This window comes from Eretmochelys imbricata, chromosome 1 (assembly GCF_965152235.1).
Source record: "Eretmochelys imbricata isolate rEreImb1 chromosome 1, rEreImb1.hap1, whole genome shotgun sequence".
Taxonomy (NCBI): Eukaryota; Metazoa; Chordata; order Testudines; family Cheloniidae; genus Eretmochelys; species Eretmochelys imbricata.
The window spans coordinates 112,460,174-112,478,004 of NC_135572.1; the positions used below are offsets into that span (position 1 = coordinate 112,460,174).

General features: G+C 41.0%; 1 protein-coding gene across 1 annotated transcript in view; it reads right to left on the reverse strand.

Annotated features, from left to right (window-relative positions):
• Window positions 1–17,831, reverse strand: part of DCUN1D2 (defective in cullin neddylation 1 domain containing 2) — a 57,285-nt gene that overhangs the window by 29,381 nt on the left and 10,073 nt on the right. Inside the window, exon 4 of the mRNA XM_077813874.1 lies at window positions 10,001–10,131. Within this exon, the coding sequence (XP_077670000.1) occupies window positions 10,001–10,131 (131 nt within the window). The remainder of the gene's footprint in view (window positions 1–10,000; window positions 10,132–17,831) is intronic.

The following is a 17,831-nucleotide window of genomic DNA, read 5'->3' on the forward strand; positions in this document are numbered from 1 at the left end:
GAAAAAAGAACCCTTTGCTCCATCTTCTAGGCAGAAATAAAACTCTGCATATTGCCAGGCAAGATTCACCACAAGTATGGTCCACTCCAGAAACCTGTCTGCCAGATTCTCAAAGACTAATAGAAAGATTTACCTAAACAAAAGACCAAAGAAGCAGAACCTGAGGCATTACTAGTATTAGTAAGCCATTCCCTAATTACTGTGACAGAATCTAGTATCAAAGAACTGTGTCCTACAGCAGTGCTTCCACAGATTGCCATGCTTTTCAGAATACCAGCAAGAAAAATGTGAAATGGAAGAAAACAGACTGAGGCTATGTCTACAGTGCTTATCTTACAATGGCGCAGCTGTGCTGCTGCAGCCGGGCCGTTATAAGGTAGCCGCTCTTTGGTGCCCGGAGAGAGCTCTCCTTACGACAAAATAAAACCACCCCGAATGGGTGCAGTAGCTTCATCAGCCAGGAGAGCATTACTTTAAATGTAAGCTGCAGAAGCTATCGGAAGCCTGCATCCCAAGAAAGGGGAAAAAATTCATAGGCAGGAGTTGTAGACCAAGCTGGATGAGCAAGCATCTCAGAGAGGTGATTAAGAAAAAGCAGAAAGCATACAGGGAGTGGAAGATGGGAGGGATCAGCAAGGAAAGCTACCTTACTGAGGTCAGAACATGTAGGGATAAAGTGAGACAGGCTAAAAGTCAAGTAGAGTTGGACCTTGCAAAGGGAATTAAAACCAATAGTAAAAGGTTCTATAGCCATATAAATAAGAAGAAAACAAAGAAAGAAGAAGTGGGACCGCTAAACACTGAGGATGGAGTGGAGGTCAAGGATAATCTAGGCATGGCCCAATATCTAAACAAATAGTTTGCCTCAGTCTTTAATAAGGCTAGAGAGGATCTTAGGGATAATAGTAGGATGACAAATGTGAATGAGGATATGGAGGTAGATATTACCATATCTGAGGTAGAAGCGAAACTCATACAGCTTAATGGGACTAAATCGGGGGGCCCAGATAATTTTCATCCAAGAATATTAAAGGAATTGGCACCCGAAATTGCAAGCCCATTACCAAGAATTTTTAATGAATCTGTAAACTCAGGGGTTGTACCATATGATGGGAGAATTGCTAACATAGTTCCTATTTTTAAGAAAGGGAAAAGAAGTGATCTGGGTAACTACAGGCCTGTTAGTTTGACATCTGTAGTATGCAAGGTCTTGGAAAAAATTTTGAAGGAGAAAGTAGTTAAGGACATTGAGGTCCATGCTAAAGGGGACAAAATACAACATGGTTTTACAAAAGGTAGATTGTGCCAAACCAACCTGATCTCCTTCTTTGAGAAAGTAACAGATTTTTTAGACAAAGGAAATGCAGTAGATATAATTTACCTAGATTTCAGTAAGGTGTTTGATACCGTGCCACATGGGGAATTATTAGTTAAATTGGAAAAGATGGGGATCAATATGAAAATTGAAAAGTGGATAAGGAATTGGTTAACAGGGAGACTACAGCGGGTCCTACTGAAAGGTGAACTGTCAGGTTGGAGGGAGGTTACCAGTGGAGTTCCTCAGGGATCAGTTTTGGGGCCAATCTTATTTAATCTTTTTATTATTCACCTCAGCACAAAAAGTGGGAGTGTGCTAATAAAGTTAGTGGATGATACAAATCTGGGAGGTATTGTCAATTTAGAGAGAGACCGGGATATCATACAGGAAGATTTGGCTGAGTAATTTGGCTTGTAAACTGGAGTAATAGTAATAGGATGAAATTTAATAGTGAAAGGTGTAAGGTCATGCATTTAGGGATTAATAACAAGAATTTTAGTTATAAGCTGGAGACGCATCAATTAAAAGTAACGCAGAAGGAGTAGGACCTTGGAGTATTGGTTGATCATAGGATGACTATGAGCTGCCAATGTGATATGACAGTGAGAAAAGCTAATGCGGTCTTGGGATGCATCAGGCGAGCTATTTCCAGTAGAGATAAGGAGGTTTTAGTACCATTATACAAGGCACTGGTGAGATCTCACCTGGAATACTGTGTGCAGTCCTGGTCTCCCATGTTTAAGAAAGATGAATTCAAACTGGAACAGGTACAGAGAAGGGCTACTAGTATGATCCGAGGAATGGAAAACTTGTCTTATGAAAGGAGACTCAAGGAGCTTGGCTTGTTTAGCCTAACTAAAAGAAGGTTGAGGGGAGATATGATTGTTCTCTATAAATGTATCTGAGGGATAAATACCAGAGAGGGAGAGGAATTATTTAAGCTCAGTACCAATGTGGACAAGAATAAATGGATATAAACTGGTCATTGGGAAGTTTAGACTTGAAATTAGACAAATGTTTCTAACCATCAGAGGAGTGAAGTTTTGGAATATCCTTCCAAGGGAAGCAGTGGGGGCAAAAGACCTATGTGGTTTTAAGATTAGACTCGATAAGTTTATGGAGGAGATGGTATGATGGGATAACATGATTTTGGCAATTAATTGATCTTTAAATATTCATGGTAAATAGGCCCAGTGGCCTGTGATGGGATGTTAGATGGGGTGGGATCTGAGTTACTACAAAAAATTCTTTCCTGGGTATCTGGCTGGTGAATCTTGCCCATATGCTTGGGGTTTAGCTGATCGCCATATTTGGGGTTCGGAAGGAATTTTCCTCCAGGGCAGATTGGAAGAGGCCCTGGAGGTTTTTCGCCTTCCACTGTAGCATGGGGCGCGGGTCACTTGCTGGAGGATTCTCTGCTCCTTGAAGTCTTTAAATCACGATTTGAGGACTTCAATAGCTCAGACATAGGTGAGAGGTTTTTCACAGGAGTGGGTGGGTAAGATTCTGTGGCCTGCGTTGTGCGGGAGGTCGGACTAGATGATCATAATGGTCCCTTCTGACCTTAGTATCTATGAATCTCCCTCTGATGAAGCAATGTCCATACCAGTGCTTTTCGTCATTAAAACTTTTGTCATTCAGGGTGTGGTTTTTTCACACCCCCAAGTGACAAAAATTTTAACAAAAGTGCAGTGTAGACATAACCAAAACTCACACACATAAGAGAAATGAACAATCATGGAACTACCCCCTTTCAGGACTAAATAAAGAATATATTGCTTCAATTTAGCTTTTCCCTCAAGAATTTCTTCACCCACATACAGAACATACTCAGCCTCTTCTCACAAACAACCTCTAAGCTAATTCTCCTATAGGTTTGTAAGGAAGATTGTTATTTCTATTTTTAAATACTTGGGAGGTGCACAGAGTGCCTAGATAGAGCAAGCATTTGTCTTGTTATTCTGGCAAACATTGTAAAAGACAAAGATAGTACAAAACATATATGCTGTCACTTTTTCAATACTAGTAATTCAAAATCTTGGTCACTAATTGTAGAGAGATGACTCCCACACACACCAATGTTGAAGTAATCTTTCGGAGAGCTGCAGACCCAAACAGTCTACTCAGAGATTACTACTATGGAAGGTAAAGATGCTGCTGCAATTAAAAAGAAGAGCACGTAATACCATCTACTTATGGAGGATGCAACCTCGTTGGAGTCCTCATCCAAAGATGATCTATCTCCTGATCAAGGATACTTCTGAAACACAAACCTGAATGTCCTTCTCACAATCAAAGTTCTCTTGCTCATTCCTGGTAAAGTGGCAGAGTGAAGAAAGGACACCCCCTTGAACCAGGTGTATGGGTGAAGAGATTTTAGCAGAGCCACGAAGACCAATCTGATCACTGTTTCCTGGTGGGTAATGGAGGGACTTCTAGAGGAAATGATTGAAAGTTCCTCCACTCTTCTGAAACATAAACTATCCATAGGAAAATAGTCCTGAGCACAGGCAAACTCTCAAACGTTACTGCTTAGAGCTCAAAAGTAGGATCCATTAGGATGTTCAGGACAAGCTTCAGGTCCAAGGAAGAAAGAGGGGGCCCAAGACCTCATTCTGATCCTGGCTGCTGTCTCTATGATCCTGACCATCTTTGGGTATAAACTGACCAAGGAACAATTAAGCCTGTCCCTTTGAACAACTGTGTCATCTAAGAGCTAAGACTCAAACCTTTATTCAGACCGCCCTTGACAAGAGCCAGAAGGCATGAAGCACAGGTGAGATTAACCTCTCTAGTCCTATACCAAGCAAACCTTAAAGATACTCCAAGTTCCAGACTCAGTAACAAGATCATGAGGTGTAGATTAAACATAGGCAGAACTATGGTGAATCCCAAAGTCTGAAAAATCACTAAAAAAAGGTCTTGCCAAGTCCTACGGGTAAACTAGACCTTGACAAAACAAATCCCACCTGAAAGGTATAGGAAGCATTCAAATGAAATTTAACAATTCTAAACACCACAGCTGCCAGGTCTAGGCTGGAGCCATTAAGATGGCTATGGCAACCCTTTACAGAAACCTGCCTACAGCTGAGAGAGGGCATCAGCTCTAAGGGCCAAAAAGTCCCTGAAGCTGATATAGTAGTCCCTGATCTTTGCTCTCCCAGGCAATCACCAGGTCTACTTGAGAGTGCTCCATTTCTTGCAGACCTCCTAAAGCAGTTCCATTCTCTGGGGCAAATTTGATAGATTTGGTGTTCAGGTCCCCAGTAATATGAATCAGTGAGAGAGAGATAATGATTTTTTTCCCCCCAGCTCACAGAATGCAGAACTCAATCATTGTGCCTCTGCTCTGTCTTCCCTACTTCCCTTCAGTGGTCCAAAATATCACATTGACCCACATGTGGGCAAACCTTTACTGCCACTGGGAGAAGGCAGGGATGGGTCCCTCCCCTTTCCCCATGACTCCTTTACGTAGAGAAACATCTATAGGTAAAGCCTCTCCAACACCTGCCCCAAGACAGAAGGCTCAAGACTTAGCAAATATACTGAAATCTGAGCCTGAGAAAGTTGGCCTGTTCCCTTATAATCCCAGAAAGAACTTTAAGAGATTCAATTCCCAAAGTACTGACCCCAAAAGGAAATCTTAGGCTCTAGAAGAACGACCTGGGTGTTGTCTTTTATGGATCAGTTATACGTCTTATGAAGAGTATGTTACGTGGGTGAAGTAGATGCTAGTTCAGCCCCATTTTAGGCAGAAGACGACTTTGGTGTCTGCCTCTAAGAAAGACAGGAACACTGCACTGCTACACAGGTGGTAGTGTTTTCTTGAATTTGGATGGCATAGTATACTTCTCCTTAGTGACCAGGAAAAAAACAATAGCACCTGTTGTACCAAAAGGGAAATAAGCTCCCTTCATGTACAGTATCTTCACCTGTACCAAAACCTCTACAGTTTAATTAAACAGAAGTTATGGGATTGATGTAGAATTTTCTGAGTGAGGTTCTTTGGCTTGTGTTATGCAGGTGGTCAGACTAGATCATAATGGTCTCTTCTTGCGACGTCGGCTACAACAGTGCCATGAAAACACCTGTTCTCACTTTCAGGTGACATTGTAAACAAGAAGTGGGCAGCATTATCTCCTGCAAATGTAAACAAACTTGTTTGTCTGAGCGATTTGGCTGACCAAGAAGTAGAACTGAGTGGACTTGCAAGCTCTAAAATTTTACATTGTTTTATTTTTGAATGCAGTATTTTTGTACATAATTCTATATCTGTAAGTTCAACTTTCATGATAAAGAGATTGAATTACAGTACTTGTAAAAAGAAAAGGAGTACTTGTGGCACCTTAGAGACTAACCAATTTATTTGAGCATAAGCTTTCGTGAGCTACAGCTCACTTCATCGGATGCATACTGTGGAAAGTGTAGAAGATCTTTTTATATACACACAAAGCATGAAAAAATACCTACTCCCACCCCACTCTCCTGCTGGTAATAGCTTATCTAAAGTGATCACTCTCCTTACACATTTTTTCATGCTTTGTGTGTATATAAAAAGATCTTCTACACTTTCCACAGTATGCATCTGATGAAGTGACCTGTAGCTCACGAAAGCTTATGCTCAAATAAATTGGTTAGTCTCTAAGGTGCCACAAGTACTCCTTTTCTTTTTGCGAATACAGACTAACACGGCTGTTACTCTGAAACCTTACAGTACTTGTATTAGATGAATTGAAAAATACAATTTTTTTTTACAGTGCAAATGCTTGTAATCAAAAATAAATATAAAGTGAGCACTATACACTTTGTATTCTGTTTTGTAATTGAAATCAATATATTTGAAAATGTAGAAGACATCCAAAATATTTAAATAAATGGTATTCTATTATTGTTTAACAGTGTGATTAAATGCAATTAATTTTTTTTAATCGCTTGACAGCCCTATTTATAAGCATACTATCCACTCCATTATAGAAGTCATTAGTGGAAGTGTTGAAAAGTATCAGGACAGACCCTTGAGGGACCCCACTAGATATGCCCTCCCAGTTTAACACCAAACCATTGAAAATTACTCTGAGTATGGTCTTTCAACTGGGTATGCTCCCACCTTAGAGTAATTTAATCTAGAACATATTTCCCTAGTTCGCTTATCAGAATGTGAGACTGTGTCAATGCCTTACTAAAAATCAAGATATTTCACATTCACTGCTTCCCCCCATCCACTAGGCCAGTGACCCCGTGCAAGAAGGAAATTAGGTTGGTTAGGCATAATTTGTTCCTGACAAATCCATATTGGCTATTGATCATACCCTACTGTCCTCTAGGTATAGTAAACAGCCAGTTTGTAAAATTTGTTTCAGTATCTTTCCAGGTATCAAAGTTAGGCTGACTAGTTTATAACTCCTCAGGTCTTCTTTATTCCTCTTTTTAAAGATAGGTACTGTATTTGCCCTTCTTCAGTCCTCCAGGACCTCACCTGTCCTCCATGACTTCTTGAAGATAATTGCTAATGGTTCTGAAATTGCTTCAGCTAGTTTCTTAGGTACCCTATGATGAATTTCATCAGGCCCTGGGTTCTTGAATACAGCCAGTTTATCTAAATATTCCTTAATCTATTCTTTCACTCAATGTTAATTGTGTTAAATATCTGGTCACAATTAACCTTTTCAGTGAGGACAGAAGCAAAAATAGATGTTACACATCTCAGCCTTCTTGATGTTATCCATTATTAGCCCACATTTCCCGGTAAGTAGTGGACCTACACTTTCCTTTGTTTTTCTCTTGCTCCTAATGTATTTATAGACCCTCTTCTTATTGCTTTTTATGTCCCTTGCTAGGTGTTACTCATTTTGTGCTTTAGCCTTTCTGATTTTGTCCCTACACACTTATGCTATTGTTTTGTATTCATCCATAGAATTTGTCCATGTTTCCATTTTTGTAGGATTACTTTTTGATTTGCAAGTCATTAAAGAGTTCCTGATAGGAAAAATAGTAAGAGATCATTATGGCTCTGTCTTTCCTTCCCATCAGGATAGTTTGCCGCTGTGCCTTTAAAACTGCCTCTGAGAAACTGCCAGCTCTACAGAACAGAGTAGCTGAGTCCCCACTACATTATAAGCTCTCGAGTCAGCAGCACTCAAGCTTCAACTCTGATGGGCCAGCTATCTGAATTTAAAGAACCACTTAACTTGAACTCAAGACTTGTATGCGTACAGGGGAATAAAATTAGGGGCAACACTCAAGCTACAACTCGAGCTAACACTGCAGCGAAGACAAGCTATAAGAATTTCCCCAAGGCATAACAGACTAACAGAAAAAGCAATTTGCAAACTAGCCTGACTCCTGAAGATTACTGCTTGTCTGAAGCACTTGGCATCATGGAATTCACTGACTTTCATAAAGACATGAAAGTGTGCATTCTAATATACATGCTGATTCTGGACTTCCTCCCAATTAAACCAACAGTGGACCAAGTTCAGACCTGTTGAAAGTGGGTGTATCTCCACTAAAATCAAAAGAATTACACCTGCTTAAATCTGCCTGAATTGATCCTTTTCTTAAAAATACTAAAAAGTTAATTTTCCAAAGGCTGAAAAACCTACCAGCTTTCAAAAAACCCAACACTACCCCATTCAAGTAATATCAACCATTACTAGAATTGTTAAAGCTCCCAAGACCTCAAGTTAGCAACAATATAGTCATCAGTTTCTAGAGTCCTCTTTAGTTTAATTTTTATTTCTGCTCTTCTAAGCTTTGTCACATAAGTATTTCAAGACATTCGGGTGTTCCTTACCAAAAATACCATTTTTCAGGATAGAGAGATACCATACACCTATGGGTTTATCCAGGGTCAGTAGCTAACTCCTTTCTCCTCAGACCAGATAAACTGGGGTATGAGAAAACTGCTCAATTCCTTTTTTCTTTTGTGCCACATACACGAGTATATCCATTGCTGTAATTCTGATTGTGGTGACTTTCCTATTTCTTGGTACAGATTTAGGTAAACGTCTTCTGTAATATATATTAAATATATTGGTTCCTCTTTTGCATTTAAGCCAACTGAAACAGCAATATACTCTTTCTTTAGGTATTCCAAGAAGTCAGATATTATGCAAACTAAACTTATGTTTGATAAGTTTTGCTCTGTCTCAAAGCACTACGATTTTTAATAAATGGTGTGCAAGACTTCATGCATTTTAGAACATTAACCTTTAACTGTTGATCTCTAGCTCTAGTAAAAGTCACATACCAATGCTTTACTCTTTGTCAATTTTAAAGTGGACTGATTCAAGTTGCTTAGGAGCCCTCACGATATGATGTTGGCTGCAGGGCTTTGCCAAACACTTAAGCTGCATGATGGTATCTGGTCTGTATGACAGTAGCACATGGCATGAAAAAAATATCTGGTAAGAGGGACAATACCTAAAGGAAAATAAAGCTGATAAAACGCATCATAGTTGAATAAAACCTCCAAAGCCAGTGGGGAAGGCAAGAACCATACACTCAAAGTAAAACCAAGGAAAAAATGAACAAACCCCTCAGCCAAAATTCTCTGAAACAGTTTTTGCTCCTATTCTTGTCCATCTTCACTCTCCTTCCCCTCAAGCTATTTTTACTACGAAAAAATGTCTGTTAACATCCACGCCAATTTCAAAGTGATACACAATTAAAATGGCCGGAATAAGTGATTACTTTCTCCCAAATACTGTGCATATAGCAAAAGAGAATGATGACAATATTGTTAAATTGATGACAATACAATAAATGTTTTATTAGCCCTCATGTTATCTGTTTTTTTCCAAGCTGTTGTCTGTTCCATGAATAAATTCCTTTGGTATGTATTGGACAAAGACTTATGAATTTATTTAATACCAAAGATTTGATACTTTTAGATTTATCTACTTATAAATTTGGTAAACACCCTTGACTTCACAAAAGTCATAATGAAACAGCAGGTGAGAAAAGATATCTTTACAGTACTGCATCAGGCAGTGAGTAAAGAATACCAGTTGTTATTCTGACAGCAACAGCAAGGTATGGGTTGAGATGAACTCTCAGACAGAGTCTCGTTAAGAGAACAGTAAAAAAAACCTGATACTGTATGCTGATATCTGCCTACTAATTTGGAGCTGATCCTACAATGTTTTATGCCAAATTGGATCAAAATAAAATGTAATACCAAAGCAGGCCTACTTTAGTGTCAGCCTACAATTTTCACCTTTGTGTAAAGTTTTTGTTCAAAATAGTGGGGTTTCCAAGGTTTTGCCTCCACTCTGGGATTAATAATGCAGCAAAAGTTTAGTTAGTGCTGAACAAACCAAGGACGACAATGTGGTATTCACACCAGGGCAGCTTACAGTCTAAGTATCACCTTTAATACTAGTTATAGGCTTGCGTTAATTTTTCTAAGGACCTTCTTGCCCTGTGCACTTCTACATTGAATTTATTTAAATTCATAGAGTAGATAGGATGTCAAACGTGGTAGGAAACCTAGTTAACTTACCTCACCCAAGGCAGTACTAAAGAAAAGATTAAATGGGGGGGGAGGGGGAGGGGGAGGCAAAGAACTCTTTAAGTGAACTTTACTATAGTTATCATTTGCAATTTGTGACTAGTATATTATTGAAAGCACATGAATCAAGCTTGTTGTTTTACCCTTCTCTTCTTGGTTTTTATACTCACCTAAACCTTTTTGTCCAGGGTTTTTAGCAAAGGTAAAGGTAAACTGATAAAAATCTTTGAACTTTATTGGATCCTTTAGCTCTTGTTCCAATCTTGGCAATAGAGCTTTTAGCTTGTCTGTGGTGTCACACCTGCCGCAGAAGAGATGACAATATTTGTATATAAACCAAACATAAACCATTTTAGAAAAGAAGCTTACAAATATTTATTATAAACACACAAATGAGTAACATTATTGTAAGATTCAACTACAAAGTATCACTTTCGTTTACTTTACTAAACATTTAAAAGCCCTAAGCAGAAACAAGGGGTAATATTATACACAAGCACCAAAAGTATACAGATTGAATAAGATTGAGCCATTTAGTTCAGGTACTTTTCCCCCCATAGATTTCAACAGCAGAATGGACCATCATCATCTAGTCTGATCTCCTGCATAACAGTGCAGAAATTCTCACCGAGCAATCCTTGTATCCAGCCCAGAGCTGCTGGTTGAGCTAAGAGTACAGCTTTTAGAAAGATGTCCCATCGTCGTTTTAAAGACTCCAAGTGAGGGAGAATCTCCCACATCCCTAGGTAAGTTGTTTCAATGGTTGATTACCCTGACTGTAAAAATTTTACACCTTATTTCTAGTCTGAATTTGTCTAGCTTCAACTTCCAGCCACTGGATCTCAAAATGCCCTTGTAGGGTGATGTAATGTATGGGAATAAGTAACAGCTTTCCCAACTGTGTTGCTGTGGCTATCGTAAGTTACAAGTTGTTGTTTATTGTATTTCTTGGCTGTTGTTAATATTTAAGACTACTTTTGTGAACATGTTTGTTTCTGCACGTGTGAGCATTAGTGTGAACTGATGGGTATGTGAATGTGTGCATGTGCGCACCCCTCAGACTGCAGATTAGAGCTGATCAGAAAACTTTCTTAATTGGTTGAGCTGATGGACTAATGAACATTCTTCTATCTTAAAGACACCACCAGAATCAAGTAAAATTTAAATATAACTAATTGCAATCCTATTGAACTGTAATGTACTGTTTCTTTATTACTTTTATTGCTGTTACCCTAAATTTGTGGTTTTTTAAATTTACGAAACCACCCACTGTAGTCTATGTACACCATATGGGAATTTGTACTACATGTTAAGCTTGTGACCAATGTTAACTTTAGAAGACTTTTCAACCACTACACTGTATCATCCACACAGTCACGTTCTTCAATCAAAAACCAGGAAAAAGATGAGTCCTCCACTGTGACCTGAAGACTGACAGATTGGTACTGGCAGACCAAGGTGGAAGCAAATTTCAGAATTGAGACCCTTCTGCTTAAAGACAATAGTATTGAGGCATTGCCAGTTACATTACCCAATTTGACCTCAACTGACTCAGTATCATATAGGAAGAATAAGGGTTTCTCAGGTAGCGAGAACACAAACCAAAAGACAGATTATTGGATGTAGCCAATACTATGAATTGAACCTGGAAACAAATGAAGAACAACAGAGGAGCTGGAAGCACATCTTGAATCGGAGAGGGGAAATAGACGGATAGGAGGGGAAGAGATCACCCCAGCTCCTACCTGCTCCCCATCCCAATCCTAGGCACTGCTCCAGCCGATCTGGGTCCTACCATCACCTCCGTCTCCCCATGCGTGCACACAATTACTACCTCCCCACTGGTGGAGGTGTGCCCTGCCCCCAGCCATGGCGGGGGTGCTGGCCACAATCTGATTGCTTGGGAGCTGAGAGTCAATCAGCCAATAGGGAGGGAGCCACTGGAGCTGGATGGCACCAGGCAAAGTCAGGGGGGAAGCAGAGCTGAGCAAGGACAGAAACATAGATAATCCCCCACAACATTTCTATTGCAGGAACTGTTGTGATAATTCAGCCTACAAAATTGCCTTAAATGAGAACTCAATGTAAAAAGTACATAGGAGTTCAGAAGATGTCATAATAACTTATAACAATGAGAAAAGAGAGACAGAGAATTAGTCCAAACAAAAAGGCTACAGATATAACTCAAGGACTGTGTTAAGATCATGCTTGATAAACAAGAAAGTGTGGAACCAGAAATCAGTGAACCAAAATTGGTATGTCAGAAATTAGGTCTGACTGGTGGACAAAATGATGGGACAGGCTATATTGCCCATCACTCCTTTTCTGGGTCCGTAAAGAACGAGACTATGGGGAGAAAAACAGGCAACTAGAGCGAGCCTCATTATCATGGCTGCCACCCCTACCATCTTCTGGGATCCTATGCTTTTGTCATCCGATCTTGAGAGATGTCCTGACCAGAGGTCAGAGAGAGGGACCCAAATGACATTGCCAGCTCAACCGGCTCCAGCTGAATTCCAAACACCACCTGGGATGAAATGGGATCAGACTAACAACAGCTCCAGCTCATCTCAACTAACCTCTTCTTTTTCCCCCAAAAGGATAGTTATTACCATCTTTGATACCTTCTAAGAGACTGTTAAACAACACGGGTTTTCCTTCTAATGCTTTCTCCAGCTAAAGGGAAAGGAAACAAGAGATATTGTAAAAATGAAAGCCTTATTTAATACTTTAGATTTAAAATGCTTGAACTGTTTTTCCTTTTTTCTTTAATAAAAGTTTTAAAGGATTTTTAATGGTGTATTAGAGCATATTGCTGAAATCTATTTTGGAGGTGAAAGACATGGATAGTCATGGCAAAGATCACGTTATGGAGAAATGGTCACAACTGCGTTATGTAGTGCAGCTAAAATAACATCTTTGACTTCCAATACTCTCTGATAGTGAGCAATCAGGGATTCAAACACTTCTTCACATCAAAAACTTCTTGTCTGAAGGGTAGGTCAACTCCCTAAATAATGGAGACAGGTGCCATACTCTAGAAACTTTCTGGCAGTATCATTTTGTCTGGATTAAGCCTCAGTAAGCTTCCTTTCATCTATATCCCAATCTATGCCTACTGCTAGGAAAGCAAAGAGCCTGCAGAACCTGCGTTCAACAAGAAAGGTGTCAAACCGCCTATGATCAGCATATCAATGGCACTGCAGTCCAGACCATGAGATTATTGGCCACTTACACACACAAAGCCTCACATACATGTTGAGCAGAATTCTGTCTAAAACAGTTCTCAGCGCAGAAGAGCAATACTATCAGGAAGAGGTGAAACCACTGAAGTCTGCTGGCAGGTTTAAAAAGAATCAGCATGAACACCTACTGCTGCCCAGTGTTAGATGATCAAGCAATTATCCTAACAGTCTCTAGCCAAAAGCAAGAATGAAAGGGATAAAATAAATCAGAGGACTTCATATAACATCAAAGTTTTTTCACTCCCTTTTTCCCCCACATCTATTACTTACCCAAAAAGGAAAACTTAGAAAGGGGTTGGAATTGATGAGATCACAAGCAACAGATGGTTTCTTGAGCAGGGGCCTAATAACCACTTGTGTTTTACAGAAGTTGGCACCTTATTAGTATCTTCCTGCAGTACAACAATCTCAAACCAACCTAAATTTTATTAGCAACAAGAGGTATGGGGTCAAGTCACAGGCCAAAGCTCTTCACGCACCTCTACAACAAACTCAATTAATGAAACTCAATGTGACCCTTCTGGGAGTGGATCAGTCAATATGAGAAGAATGTATTTGATACATCTTTTCCATGAAACAGGTGTATATGTGTGTGTGCGCGCGCATGTGTATGGGCTGTCAAGCGTGCAATTAAAAAAATTAATTGCAATGAATCGCGCTGTTCAGCAATAAATGTTTTGTTTAAATGTTTTGGGATGTTTTCTACATTTTAAAATATATTGATTTCAATTACAATGCAGAATATAGTGTTCAGTGCTCCCTTTATATTTATTTTTTATTACAAATATTTGCACTGTAAAAAACAAAAGAAATAGTATTTTTCCGTTTACCCAATACAAGTACTGTAGTGCAATCTTATCAGAAAAGTTGAACTTATAAATGTAGAATTATATACAGAAAATAACTGCATTCAAAAATAAAACAATGTAAAACTTTAGAGCCTAGAAGTCCACTCAGTCCTACTTCAGCCAATCACTCAGACAAACAAGCTTGGTTACACTTTGCAGGAGATAATGCTGCCCACTTCTTGTTTACACTGTCACCTGAAAGCGAGAACAGGCGTTCACATGGCACTGTTGTAGCCAGCGTTGCGAGACATTTCCATGCCAGATGAGCTAAAGATTCCTATGTTCCTTCGTGCTTCAACCAACATGTAGTTCAGTCACAAATTTAATTAACGCATTATATTTTTAATGAGCATCATCATCATGGAAGCATGTCCTCTGGAATGGTGGCCGAAGCATGAAGGGGCATAAAAATGTTTAGAATATCTGGTACATAAATACCTTGCAACGCAGGCTACAAAAGTCCCATGCGAACGCCTGTTCTTATTTACGTCACCTGAAAGTGAGAAGCAGGCAGCAGTATCTCCTATAAATGTAAACAAACTTGTTTGTCTTAGTGATTGGCTGAACAAAAAGTAGGACTGAATGGACTTGTAGGCTCTAAAGTTTTACATTGTTCTGTTTTTGAGTGCAGCTATGTACAAAAATATCTACATTTGTAAGTTACACTTTCATGATAAAAAGATTGCACTACAGTACTTGTATGAGATGAATTGAAAAATACTATTTCTTTTATCATTTTACAGTGCAAATATTTGTAATCAAATAAAAATAATATAAAGTGAGCACTGTACACTTTGTGTTCTGTGTTGTAATAGAAATCAATATATTTGAAAATGTAGAAAAACATCCAAAATATTTAATAAATTTCAATTGGTATTCTATTATTTAACAGTGCAACTAATCACAATTATTTTTTTTGAGTTAATCGCGTGAGTTAACTGCAATTAATCAACAGCCCTAATATATAATTCCTTTCAGTGATAAATGCAGGGCTCTACTCTGAGGGCTGGGCTGAGGCTCCGAGGTATCCCCCCACCGGAGCCCAGCTGGGGAGAGCCACGTGGGCAGCTGTGGGGAGCCCGCGCAAAGATGCCGGAGCCTGCACCATGGGCAGGTCCGCTGTGGCTCCCCATGGCTCCCTGGCTGGGCTCCACACTGGCCTGGCTGGGGGGAGACTTGTGGAGCTGCCCAGGGGCTGCTAGGGCCCCCCGCTCAGGGCAGGTAGAGAGTCTGCCATGGCTCCCCACAGCTGCCCACCCTGCTCTTACCGTGGCTGGGCTGTAGCTCCGAGCTGGGTCGGAAGAGCCATGCTGGCAGCTGTGGGGAGCCGCGGCAGACCCTCCACCTGCCTTGGCTGATGGGCCCAAGCAACTCGATGCCCAGTGTCCCAGCCCCCCACCCAGGGCAGGCAGAGGGATCCAGGCTCCCCACAGCTGCCAGCGTGGTTCTCCCTGACCCGACTCCGGCCAGCTCAGAGCCAGAGCCCAGCCACAACAAGAGCCAGGCGGACAGCTGTGAGGTGCCGCAGCAGACCCTCCACCTGTCCTGGGCTGGGGGCCCGAGCAGCCCCCAACCCGTGTCCCTGTACCCCTAGCCAAATGTCCCAGCCACTCTGCCTAGTGTCCCTGCCCCACAGCCCCTCCGCCCAGGGCTGGTGGAGGGACCCAGGCTCCCCACAGCTGCCAGTGTGGCTTTCCCCAGTGCAGCTCTGGCTGGGGCAGCTTGGAGGTGCAGCCTTGCCATGGTAAGAGCCGGGTAGGCAGCTGTGGGGAGCCACAGTGGATCCTCCACCTGCCCTGGGCATGGGGCCCAAGCAGTCCCCCACCCAGTGTCCCTGCCCCCAGACCTCCTGCCCAGGGCAGGTGGAGGATCCATGCTGCGGTTCCTCACAGCTGCCCGCCCGGCTCTTACCATCAGAGCCCTGCGTGAATACAAAATTTGTATCTGAATCTGTGCTATCTGCAGAAATGATCCACAGATATAAAGTGGATACCCATGGTTTTGCAGGGCTCTAACTATTTCCACTACTCTTGCCCTAACTTCAACCCCAGATACCTCATCTCTCACAGGTTCTCAGAATACTAAAATGACCAGTACAGAGAACATCTAGAAAGATGGAGCTTATGTACTGCACAGTTAGCAAACAAACATTTAAAGACAGCTAAGGTTGCAGTAGGATAAACCCCACCCATATAAAACCTTAAAAGTAGGATGGCTAAAAATTAGTGATAAAAAAGAATCCAATTTTTTTTGTTTAAATTACATACAGATTTTTTTAAAGTAAACCATTTAAAATAGATACCTTATGTTAAGGCCTAACCTTTTAACAAATGATTAAAATTATTTACATTAAATACAAAAATAATATTAAGCATTTTTGCTGCCATATTTTAAAGAAAGTCAGTCCACTGAAATGGTGGAAGTCACGGGCTAAGCCTCTGGAATCAGAGTTTGCTGAAGTGCTAAACTAGCTTTTGACAGCAGTAGCCTATTTGCAAGTGCAGAGAGAATATTTTCTCTATTTCAGTTTATTCAGCTAGTTCAGTTCAATGACAAGTTCATTTAAAGTTGAGAAACCAATTGGGAGTTGAAAAAGAAGGAAAGCTTGCTATCCTCTTCCAATCTATGAATAAAAGCTAGGTGTAAGAGGATGAGATCTACTAGCTCTAAAATTTTGAAGGACATGGTGGCCAGAAACAATCAGTTTAATTCATTAACTACAGATAATACTTCCCTTCTTTCATAAATCAGTATGTTTTAAATGCAAAACATGTCTAAGAAAAAAAACTTTGTATCTAGCACAGTGGTTTTCAAACTGTGGGTCGTAGAATGTAAGGCACTGAATTGTGGCGGCTCTGGTCAGCACCGCCGACCAGGCTGTTAAAAGTCCCATTGGCAATGCTGCCCGGCTAAGGCAGGCTACTTCCTACCTGTTCTGACACTGCAATGTGCCCCAGAAGCAGACAGCAGTAGGTCCAGCTCCTAGGTGGGAGGGGCCACAGGGCTCCGTGTGCTGACCCCGCCCTGAGAACCAGTCAATGGGAGCCGGAGGGGGGCGGGGGGGGCGGAAGAGTGCCTGCAGTGCCTTGTGTGCCTCCACAACCTGCTGGACCTGCTGCTGACCGCTTCCGGGGTGCAGAGCGATCCGCAGTGCCAGGACAGGCAGGCAGCCTGACTTAGCACCCCCCTGCACTGCTGCCTGAGGTAATCCCGTGCCCCAATCCCCGGCCCTGAGCCCCCCCCCAAAACCTGGAGCTCAGTCCTGCACCCCAAATCCCTCATCCCCGGCCCCACCCCAGAGCCTGCATCCCCAGCCAGAGTCCTAAACCTGTCCTGCACCCTAACCCCCTCCCACTCCCTGAACCCCTCATTCCCAGCCCCAACCTGCACTCCAACCCTCTGCCCCAGCTGTGAGCCCCTCTCATACCACAAACCCCTCATCCCCAGCTCCGCTGGGTCGCGGGCATCAACAATTTTCTTCAACTGGGTCGCCAGAAAAAAAAAATTGAAAACCACTGATCTAGCACATTTAAGGTAGTTTTATTTAATTTTTTTAAAATCCTGTTTTTGTGCATTTTTAATTGAATTTGAATATCCATCCAAATAGAGGCTGAGACAAATCACAAGTAAAAAAATTAGTCATCTAGTAAATAAGAAATACATCATTCACCATTTTCCAATAGAATAAAAAAGTAAACATTAAGAATCTGAATAAATGCAAGTTAAGCTATACAACTGTTTAAATAAATGTGCACAGATATAGTGTATCTTCCTGGTTAGCAAAAAGCAGCACAAATTTAGTGAAAAGGCCCTATTTAGCTCCAAATTCACTTGTTTTAATGGTTAACAACAAATAAGAATAAACCTTTCTTTAAGGTTTATAACTGAAGTAAAAATGCAAAACACAA